The 10,493-nt window shown below is 29.5% G+C and overlaps 2 protein-coding genes across 2 annotated transcripts; one reads left to right on the top strand and one right to left on the bottom strand.

The window, feature by feature from the left end:
• The first annotated feature begins 1,019 nt into the window (after positions 1-1,019).
• vir-1 (virus-induced RNA 1) lies at positions 1,020-5,909 on the top strand. The gene is made up of 6 exons (XM_077429704.1): positions 1,020-1,374; positions 2,970-3,128; positions 3,216-3,331; positions 3,426-3,624; positions 3,996-4,102; positions 5,188-5,909. Exons 1-6 carry the CDS (start codon positions 1,317-1,319, stop codon positions 5,575-5,577), a joined length of 1,029 nt encoding a protein of 342 aa, XP_077285830.1. The 5' UTR covers positions 1,020-1,316; the 3' UTR covers positions 5,578-5,909.
• Positions 5,693-10,103, bottom strand: LOC143911008 (DNA replication complex GINS protein PSF1-like). Its single transcript, XM_077429710.1, has 3 exons — positions 9,796-10,103; positions 9,580-9,644; positions 5,693-9,496 (listed from the first exon to the last, which is right to left on the bottom strand). Exons 1-3 carry the CDS (start codon positions 9,853-9,855, stop codon positions 9,043-9,045), a joined length of 579 nt encoding a protein of 192 aa, XP_077285836.1. The 5' UTR covers positions 9,856-10,103; the 3' UTR covers positions 5,693-9,042.
• Positions 10,104-10,493: the final 390 nt, after the last annotated feature.

The raw sequence follows: 10,493 nt of genomic DNA on the forward strand, positions 1-10,493 counted from the left end.
TTAAACAAGTGAGTATATAAACATATTTCAAAAATATTTGCTAACTAATTGCTTTTCTTATGAACTACAATGTATGTATGTTGTATGTATTATGCATATGTGCATTGTACTTGTCTATCTACATAAGTTATTCATATGACACGTGGATTGCATTGATTAATAAAAGGTTATTAATTACGTTTGTTTTCGTTTCCTTTCTTACTATTATTTTCGTCTTCTTACGAAACAGATCTAGCGCCTTATAGGAGGATTGACTGTAAGCTTGAAACAATAAAAAAATATCAAAATAACTTGATTTTGATTAGATTTTTTTATTTATCTATTAATAAGTAAAGGGTAAAAAATTAAAAACCGAAAAAATTTATATAGTTTTGCTCAAATAGTGCCCAAAATTAAAAAAATAAAATGATGAAGAATATATGGATTAAAATGTTAAAATTAAATGTGAGTGTTTCCCAGAACAGAGACAAACGAAAGCGTATTGGAAAGGCCTTTATCTAGCAATTAAATTTTGATAAGCTTTTTATTGTTCATGCATATATGTATGTACATATGTTCACAGTAGTACATCTGAAGTATGTAAATTTTAATAGCTGCTGGTTATATAGATCATTATATATTTTACATAATCCTTAAGTTTAATTGAGGCATTAAAGGAAAAAAGCGTAATTCTTACAAATTCGTCCAACAATGGATGTCTGGCTGCAAATTATAATGATGATAAAATAGATATAAGCGAAGCGATAACAGAAAACTAAAAATTTACCCCAATGTATGCATATTACATATGTAAGCAGTGGTTTCTAATGGTTTCAAAAATTATACAAATCTTGAAAATTTAATGAACTTTCATGTCTTGGATGAAAAAAAAAATGTATATACATATATATTTTCAAAATAATTTCATTGAAAAAAAAATTGGAAACCCGTTGTTCCAAAATTGGAGAAATACCACTATATGTAAGCTTGAATCAATCGATATCTACATATACGTTTGTATGCCTTTAGATCGATTTTTCACTCGTTCGAAATTCGATCTTTGATGTGGCCGCGCTAAACGTTAATCATTCGTTGTCCGACATTGTTATGAATGTATTTTTAACCGCGAAAAATATTGTTGTATCGTAGCATTCTTCGAATCGATTGGCAACCCTGTTTGCGCACTCGTCGATGGCGCACCTACCGTATATATACCGTGGAGGGGATCCGGTCAACCAGTATCGTGTGGATTTTCGCTTTATTTAGTCGTGCGGTAGTTCGTCGATTCACCTGGAATTCTAATTAGCACAGGAGTCTCCTCCTCGAAGACCGCCATCATGAATTTCTACGTCTTTCTATCACTCGCCCTGGTCGCATTCGTCTCAGCTACGCCAGGTACTTACCGCTACGGAACGCTACGACGGGAACCACAAAACTCCCAGTGCTATTGTGATCCTATTAATAAAAAAAAAACCTAAAAAATATATTCTACATCATAATTAAATTATGAATTAATACATATTTTCGATGATACCAATTTCATTCAAATCGTAGCGGTGTCGTAGAGTCGTAGATTCATTACTACTATGTAGTTCTATTACAGCTCAAATATTTACTAGTTTTTTTACCCGGCTTCGATCAGTATTTGTAATATCAACCGCTTAAACATGGCCAATCAAATAGTAAACGTTTTATTAAATTTATTTTAATATTTTTATTTTATTTAAATTTAAATATTCATTTGTTTTTTTATTAAATTGAACGTCACGGATTCTACGAAGCAAACAAACAAACATACATACAAAGTCTCTTTCGAAATTATATATTAGATTTTCAATTATGTACATATATATGTACATATAGTGAATTAAATTATTGAAGGCATCCATGCATATGGGAATATATTTGCTTGTAAATTCAATCATACTTTTGTATGATTGAATTTACAAGCAAATATATTTTTTATGTATAATAATAAAAATGTATGTATTTATGTATAATAATAAAAAAAATGCAAACATATTCACAAATACAAGTATTTCAATGTTGGTAAAATATAGAAATATATTGAATACACGTGTTATATGGTGCAAAATCAATTTTAATTTTGTTTAATGTAGATACAATGTACGTACATCTTAATACACTCGTGATCTTTGTACATATGTATGTACATATTATACATATGTACGTTGGCCGCAATTTTAATCGAAAATATTTTTATTATATGTTTTGAAGAATCGTTTGCTTGAACTCGATAACCCGTAAACAGGATAATTTTTTTTATTATTATACAGAAAATTCTAGAAATTTATGGCATATTAAATTAAAACCGCGATAAACAAAATGATAAAAAATATTTTAGCTGTTTATATTTATTATACATTCAAGTAATATTATATTTAGTTATAAAATTTATATTGAGTGATTTAATATCTTTTTATATTTCAACTTATATGTATGTAAGTTTCACCCAAAAAATGTGCTTAACGACAAATGTGTTCACCCGTTGATCAATAAACATTTGAACAAGTTTCGGCGAATGTTTGTCTGATACGATAAATTGTATTTTAATTTCTAAAACATTTACGTCCTTGTGAGTATGTGGTTGTATTTGCAGACAGGTAAACTACGTACTGTAAATAAACACGTTACCGTTAATTAACAATTCGTAATGCATACTTTATCAGTGAATCGACTCGACCTATGCGAGGTCAAAATGTGTATTGCATAATGTAAAAACAAATTTCCGTTTTATATGAATTAAATTCCAAATCCAATGATTAACATAATTAAAATATACATATATAGTTTATATTTATAATACATAATGACAGTTCCCCAATTAAAAAACCATCATGAATAGTGTATATAACTTGCTGTTTACATAAATTCTAATAACTTTGGTTTTATTATCATTTTTTGTTCGGTTTCCACAGACCTACATAGATTTAATTATTTACAAGTTTTTTTGTTGTTGTTGATTTCAGTCAAACACATGGGACATCAAGATGATGTAGATGTAATGATCGTACCTCTCGAAGCTCAATTATATGACGTAGATGATGCTGATTCCGGATTCCCCGGCGGATTTTTCTCATTTAATCCATTTGGTAATCCTTTCTCTGGCTTCATGCAAAGTATGGATGGTAAATATTTAGTTTTTTAACGTGATTATCTATCATTTATGTCCACAAGATTAAGAATGATAAATATTTATTTTCAATTTTCTATAGATATGCTGAGAAGTCTTCGTGAACAAATGACCCAAGTCTTAACCAGACTTCCAGCCGAAAATACAGATTGGAAGGAAATCGGTGATGGTAAAAGAAATAGTACATCTACTACAAAAGTGAGTTAATTTACACATTTACTTATGGATGTAGACATAAAAGTCAGTAGATATGTATGTATCCTTGTTTATTAACAAAATATTTAAATTGTAGGTCATAAATGGACATAAAGTGACAATAAATGAAACCACTTATGCCAATGATGGAGATAACTCCGGAACTTTCTTCAAAATTCGCGTCGTTGACGTTCAACCGACATCTGAAGAAGATATGGATAATTTGGGCGAAAAAGCAACAAAAACCCCGAATTCGTTAAGCGAATCTGAAGAAAAAACTACAATTGCATCAGAAAGTAAATATTCTATTCTCAGACACTTCTTGCTATCCAAAATATGTACTTACTTTATACTATACATACATGAAGTTACATAATTCACACACATTGCTGTTATCAGGGTTAAATATATTTTTTATTTCCGTGCACTTAAATATTTTATGTTTCCTGTGCTATGAAACTATATTCTTTTTCTGTACACATTTGCAAGAGTGAATCGCCCAATCCAACATAGGCATTCACTAGAAGTGCACTTGATCCATGGGTACGCTGAGCTATCAAGTACATATGTAGTTGGACGATTCATTAATAAATTAATACAAAGATCCACCTCTATAGACGTTCCTCGATGAACCAGTATTAATATTAATTTTTTTTAATTTTTGAAGATAAAGATGTTGAAGAACTTACCACCAAAAGTCCTATTGAAGACATCGAAAGGGGATCCCCAGAGATTCAAGAGAGTGCTAATGAAATTCCACGAGGCAAACCAGAGGTAGAATTACAAGCTTAAATTTATAAAACAACTATTAATATTTTAACTGTTATTTTTTCCATATTTTACATAACCTATTTACTACATATCAAATTTACTATATTTTAATGCACTAATAGAATGTCAACATAATAAATGCATGATATGAATACAATTTACCGTTAACAAATAATGTTGATTGCTTATATTTTATCTATTATATTAAAATTAATACAACAAAACTTGTATATATACATAACAATTTGAATTGAAGTAGTATGCATCAAATATATATATTTTTTTTATATTATTACGTATTCGCTTACAATCACAAAATAGTAGAATACATTATTTGCGTAGTTTATATCATATATTTTTAGTGTATTTTTTTATTATAAATTTTTGTAAATAAGTAATGATACGAAAATAAGTTCCAGATATAGGCTTCCATTTGCATGTATTTTTATTATATGATTAAATTTTTTATAAACTGAAGTGTTTTTATTTATTTTTTATATATAGACTTTAACACTTCCTTTCTCCCATCCCGAAGCTTTACTGCATGACTGCTTTTTTTAATTTTAAGTTTTAATGCAGCATTTTCAACTATTAAAACCACAGGTTAGCTTTTATTATTTATTATATGTATATTGTATTTTCTTTTATTTGTGTGAATACATCACTCGAATGAAAACTATTACTAACAAACAGCAAACTTAATCTATACATTTCGTGCAACTGTAAATATAACATTTTTATTGTATATATGTATGTTGACACTAAACCTGTTATAAAATAAATGTTCAAACTATTTATATCACTCTGTTTTGATATAAATAGTTTGAACATTATGAAGGTTCAATTTACATATTACAACTTCTATAAAAACTTCCTTGTACAATGTATACCTAAGTTTTCTACTAACATCAACTAATATGTATGTATAATCGTTTTTTCAATTGACATAATAATAAATTATTAGATTTTATAATGGAGGACTTTTTGATATGACTAAAGATTCAAATTAACACACTCTTATTTATTTGTTGTATGCACTCAATTTCATTGCACTGTGTGTAACTGTTATCACCCTGCACATTTTCCAGGAACAGAACTCGGTGGAGAGTGAGATAGAAACCCTCGGCGAAGATTTCGGTGCAGATGTTTTACCCAATGAAAGCTTCCAAGACATAAAGATATCCAGTCCTGAAATAATAACGGCAGACATAGACGATTTCGCCGTGCCTGTGAAAGAGATTGAATCAAACGATGTTAACTCCCACATCTACGACCTTTCCAATGACATTTTAGTAAATCAAATACAAGCTGATGCCGGAGCTCCACATGATCCCGATGCTGAACTCATAGACGTGTTTAATATCAATGATCACCCCGAAGACCGACCATATAGCACACAAAGGATTGTTCCTTTACTTAGGACTCCATCATATCCATACCCTATGTGGCCAGTTTACTACGAAAACATTAGGCCATGAAATAATTAATTCAAATATTATATGTAGAATGCACTCCTATATTATAGAATAGATCTTCTTTTAAGGACTGTATAAAAAGACAACTATATTAGGATTTAAGTGATAGAAAATGAATAGAGTATTTATATTATTTATTTTCTAAACTTTCCATATTGCCAAAGTTTATTTATTGTAATGTTAGTTTTTATTAGTTTTAAGTTTGTTTTACATCCAAAATCATATTTTTTTACAAAATTCATTAATGAGAAGTGACTCCAATTTATATATAAAGGAAACTTCTTGTAATATCATCCCACTCATCATCATTGTGTAAATAAAAAAATGAAATTCTGACATATTATGTTTTATTCTATTTTAAGCTTTTGTTGCAATATTTTAATATGAATATAAAATTATTAGAGATGTTTATTAAAATTATTATAGTTAATTTATGTGAGTATATTTTAAGGGGACGACTTTTTTTTCTACGTATTAATGTAAAATCAAACGAAACATTTTTATATATGTATATTTAAATTTGAATAGTAAACAGATTCTTCATTGAAGGGAAATCATTAAACCAAGAGTTTGAGTAATAAAGCATTTAAATAAAAATCAAAAACTTCTATACATTATTTTTGTAAAAGTTATAATTCCACCAGCACAAACCAAGACAAATAAATGTGTCATAAAGCAATTAAAACCCACACTTGAAAATACGTGATTTCTCTTTGTGAGAAATAAATATTGTACATATGTATGTCATTTGTGTAATGGATAGGTTTAATTTAACAAATACAAATAAATATGTAACAAATGCCACACTCATTAATCAGCAGTCTTAATATGCATTTAATACAGCATATTGTTGAATAAAGAGAATGTTTTGAATTCGTTTATGAAGGATAAGTCATTTCCTTTTGAAATTTGCTATATTTCCTTTATAATATAATACAAAATTTTATTTATGTGATACAAATTAATACCCCAGAAAAATTAAACGTTCTTTCCTGTTATCTAGAGATTTTTTTTTAATAATATTAAAAAACGCATTTCATTTGTTTATTTTTACATTTAATAATGAATCTATTCACTCTGCCTTGTACCGAAAAAAAAACTGTGAAATCGAAATGAATATCTACTTTGGTTCGAGTATTTGCTATTGTCAATGTGTGAACTGAAAATTGGTTCACTGACAGGCGTCTACCATTTGTGAGGTCCATTTCTTCTATTGTTGGGCGAAAGAGTTGTACAATTAATAAAAATAAAGCCATCGATTGGAACAACTCCATGAGAGAAATCTTCGCGGAGTACTTCAAACAACAGCCTAAGCATAAGCTCAGAGGCTGTGGACATATTGTTGAAATTGACGAGAGCTTAATCATTCACCAAGCAGATTAATAATGCTGGTGGAGTGCTTCCTCGACAGTGGATTTTCAGAGGACTTGGGAAACGCAGCAATGCTTTTTAGTCAAAGTGAATAATCACAGTTCGAAAACATTATTGGCGGCAATTTTAGACAATACCGAAGAAGACTCTATGATTTATTTAGATAGTTGACACGCCTACGAAACAGAAGAAATAATAAAGGCTGGATTTGGACCGTTTTAAAGTCTATCATCGCTATAAATTCGTAAATCCTGACACATTAGTTCACACCCAAACCGATGAACGAATGTGGATATCTGCTAAATGGCGTAATAAACGACACCGAGGAACAATGTGCCATCATTTAAATTCGAATTTGGCTGAGTTTATTTGGATACAGCAATACTGCAAACGTCAATGTAATGTCAAGACGTATTCGAGTCACTTTTGGTCGCAATAAAAGTTTGCTACCCTCCGGAATCTAAATTATAGTTGTGTACACATATTATGTATGATTAAAGTGACCATACGTCCCGTTTTTAGGTAGCCTGTCCCATTGTCCCCAAGCCCAGCTTCGGGACGTCGAAATTTCCCGTTTTCAAAAAGAGAGCAATACATGGTAATAATTAAAAAAGTGCGATATTGAGCAACACTTAAGATCAGAAAAACATAGAAATTCAGAATTTTTTTAAGAAAACAGATTCACCAACTTCCAGATCTTTCGAAGTTGCTGCGACGGAAGGCGCCTGGGCTTATCATACGGTGCAAGAGAACCATAGTTTTCGCTCAAACGATTGTGCTTCTAAGTTAATTCAAAACTTAATTAAGAACAAAAATTTAGATGTGCTCGTACGAAAACAGAAGCTATTGTTGTAAATATTTTAGCGCCAATAGTAATAGGTGAATTAAAAGATCGTCTCAACGAATGCACTTGTGTTACTATATTAACTGATGCTTCAAACCACGGAACCAAGAAAATTAAGAAATCCTGCCAAGAATGTCATTCTTATTTAAAAGCAAACCCAGTAATACTTAAGAAAATTTGTTTATCAGAAAAATATAAAAAAAGATAATTTTTTTATATTTATATTATTCATTCCTGTTCTTTTCTTTTCTTCATCAACAGTCCTGTTCTTTTTATTAATAAATAAAAACTATGAAAAAATACGCGTTTTCTTGAATACACATACTATTACGTAAAAATTGGTAGATGTTCCGTTTTGAGGACAAACATAAATGGTCACATTATGTATGATTATAAGTAAAAAACAAATAAACAATATTATTCAAAAGAAAAGGCTCCAGGTAACAGGAAAGTAACAAATTATATTTCAATTACCTACATAAAATATCATACAATTATAGAGAAGTTGCGAAAAACCAAACTATTGGGATTGTAAATATGTATGGTTCTAGAGTAGAATCAGCTTCTTTTTTTAATTAATTAAAATTGGTGTCATCTTGCAGGACATATTTAAAGTATGGGAATTTTCAGTTGTGGTAAGTTCACTTCTTAATAGATAATCAGACTCTAAAAAGCTTTATTATATAAGAAATTTTAATATAATATACTAACGTAGATTTTAAGTAGACACATTTAACACCCTCGTGTGGTCAATAAATAGAATAAGTATATGAGACGACAACACAATTTCATGTTTATAACTTCTTTAATAAAAATGGCATTTCGAAATTAGCAGAATTTCATATGGGATATGAGAACACAGCATGACATATGTTTACTTACACTAAAATTTAAAAACATTTAATTATACGGTAAACATTTACCGGATTGGATGGATTAATAATGTTATTAAAGTTATATACACTGACTGGTAATAACTGGACACAAAATATAATTTACTAGTATTCTGTACTTTTGGGTAATAAGATAGAACATTTCAAATATAATAATACAAACAATATGCATGTATGTACATATGTATATTAAAAATTAAGCATTAAATTTTTTATGATTTTGAAAGATGAAAATTACATAAAACTATTACTTTGTTATGACCATCATTGCATATCAAATGCAACTATGTACCAAAAAATTAATGATCAGTGAATTTATTTATACGTACTCACATCGATGGAGTTAAATTAAATTACTGGTCATGATATCAATTGTTCTAATACTCCCTGGCGAATTAACGTTTGGCATTCTGAAGTTGGAAGAAAATGACGGCTGTTTTTCTTCAAATAGACAACGTCACCATCTTCCAGTTCAAATTTACCATGATCAGTGAGACACAAAACTTCGGTGTATAGTGATTTAGGAGGCTTCAAATTTTCAGTCAAATCGATTCCCCAATAACCGACGTCTTCACCTAATGATCGCATAAACGTAGCTAGAGTAGTTGAATATTTAGAAAACCATTTGAACTCCTCATCTGACAACATTTCTTTAATATCGTTCGGCAACACCACGCCAAATTCCCACCTCATTGATCTAATTTGAAGAACACGGTTGTATAGGTAAGTAAGGAGACATCTCTTATTTCGCTCCAATGCATTGTGCCGTAATTGAACTGTCGACCACGATGTTTGATTATCCGTTGTAGCGTTACTAAAATAAATATATATTCATAACGAATAAAATAAATACATTTATTATGATTTAAAGCTTTTCAAGTTAAACAAAGAACTCACGCATCTGATAAATTGGCTTTGAATAGGGTATCCATTTCTTGAATTACACCTCGAACAGCATCATCCTAAAAAGACACCATCAAAGTATAAAATTTGATAAATTTTCAAAATCTGAACATAGTACTGCTTTTTGAAAACGATTCTGTAATTATTATAACTGAATAAAACTACATCAATACATACATGTTTTAAAAAAAATAATATATAGGTACATACATCGTAAGGTCTTAGAGAATCGAGGCTGGAGACCAGTTGTTGGCCTCGAAGACACAACATTGTACCTCCAACTGTCACAAACACTCCGAACTCTAACAAAGACAACTGTCAAATAAACGTCAAATTGATGACATATAACCGCCATACCAAGCACTGCTGCCATCTACCATCATTACCAACTTTTACATCTGTACTTAGTAAAACCGTCGTTTTTTTTAAATAAAACTGACTTTTGAGAAAAATCAATTAAACCGAACGCTTGAATAAAAATAATGCATTTTCGTCAATTAGCAGAAACTTTATATAATGTTGTCAGTTAAATAACAAGAGTCATTTGATTGGCCAAAAACTGTGGTTTTCTTTGGGCTTATTTTAGTTTTGAGTTGTCTCTTATTTCTTCATAAAATTTTAAACACAAAGCATTTTTAAATACTCCATACAGTGAAAAACTTCAAATCAGCCTGCTAAATTAAAAAAGAGAAAAATTTGAGTAAATTTGAAAAACAGATAGATAAAAAAATAATGATGTCATAAAAGAATGCATACTCTAAAAGGTTTAATGACAACCCTGCACAAAAAAATGAGCGACTCTTATATTTCATCTTATTCGTCCCATACAAAGAATTGATTTTTGATTTTTTAAATGCTTTTTATTATTACGAAATTATGTTCACAATACATCTTATATCTATTTTAAT

The sequence above is a fragment of the Arctopsyche grandis genome, chromosome 4 (assembly GCF_051622035.1).
Source record: "Arctopsyche grandis isolate Sample6627 chromosome 4, ASM5162203v2, whole genome shotgun sequence".
Taxonomy (NCBI): Eukaryota; Metazoa; Arthropoda; class Insecta; order Trichoptera; family Hydropsychidae; genus Arctopsyche; species Arctopsyche grandis.

Coding starts and splice junctions, on each gene's coding strand:
- vir-1 (XM_077429704.1), top strand. CDS start 1,317: ATGAATTTCTACGTCTTTCTATCACTCGCCCTGGTCGCATTCGTCTCA. Junction 3,129..3,215: donor CTTCATGCAAAGTATGGATG/GTAAATATTTAG, acceptor AATTTTCTATAG/ATATGCTGAGAAGTCTTCGT. Junction 4,103..5,187: donor TTCCACGAGGCAAACCAGAG/GTAGAATTACAA, acceptor CACATTTTCCAG/GAACAGAACTCGGTGGAGAG.
- LOC143911008 (XM_077429710.1), bottom strand. CDS start 9,855: ATGTTGTGTCTTCGAGGCCAACAACTGGTCTCCAGCCTCGATTCTCTA. Junction 9,645..9,795: donor ATTCTCTAAGACCTTACGAT/GTATGTACCTAT, acceptor GTGTCTTTTTAG/GATGATGCTGTTCGAGGTGT. Junction 9,497..9,579: donor AAAGCCAATTTATCAGATGC/GTGAGTTCTTTG, acceptor TATTTATTTTAG/TAACGCTACAACGGATAATC.